We start from the raw sequence: 237 nt of genomic DNA on the forward strand, positions 1-237 counted from the left end.
CGGCGACGTGGTGCCCGACGACCCCGAGATCCTGATGCAGCAGGGCGAGTTCCTCAACTACGACATCCTCATCGGCGTCAACCAGGGCGAGGGCTTGAAGTTCGTGGAGGACTCGCTGGAGAGCGAGGACGGCATCTCGGCCTCCTACTTCGACTTCACGGTGTCCAACTTCGTGGACAACCTGTACGGGTACCCCGAGGGCAAGGACATCCTGAGGGAGACCATCAAGTTCATGTA

The 237-nt window shown here is 60.3% G+C and overlaps 1 protein-coding gene across 1 annotated transcript; it reads left to right on the forward strand.

Moving 5' to 3' along the window:
* Nucleotides 1-4: 4 nt before the first annotated feature.
* Nucleotides 5-232, forward strand: LOC115949470 (neuroligin-2-like; the record flags this gene model as incomplete). The annotated part of the gene is made up of 1 exon (XM_031065968.1): nucleotides 5-232. A coding segment is annotated over one exon (228 nt), but the record flags the coding sequence as incomplete, so codon positions are not given.
* Nucleotides 233-237: the final 5 nt, after the last annotated feature.

This window comes from Geospiza fortis, unplaced genomic scaffold (genome assembly GCF_000277835.1).
Source record: "Geospiza fortis unplaced genomic scaffold, GeoFor_1.0 C12807894, whole genome shotgun sequence".
Classification (NCBI taxonomy): domain Eukaryota; kingdom Metazoa; phylum Chordata; class Aves; order Passeriformes; family Thraupidae; genus Geospiza; species Geospiza fortis.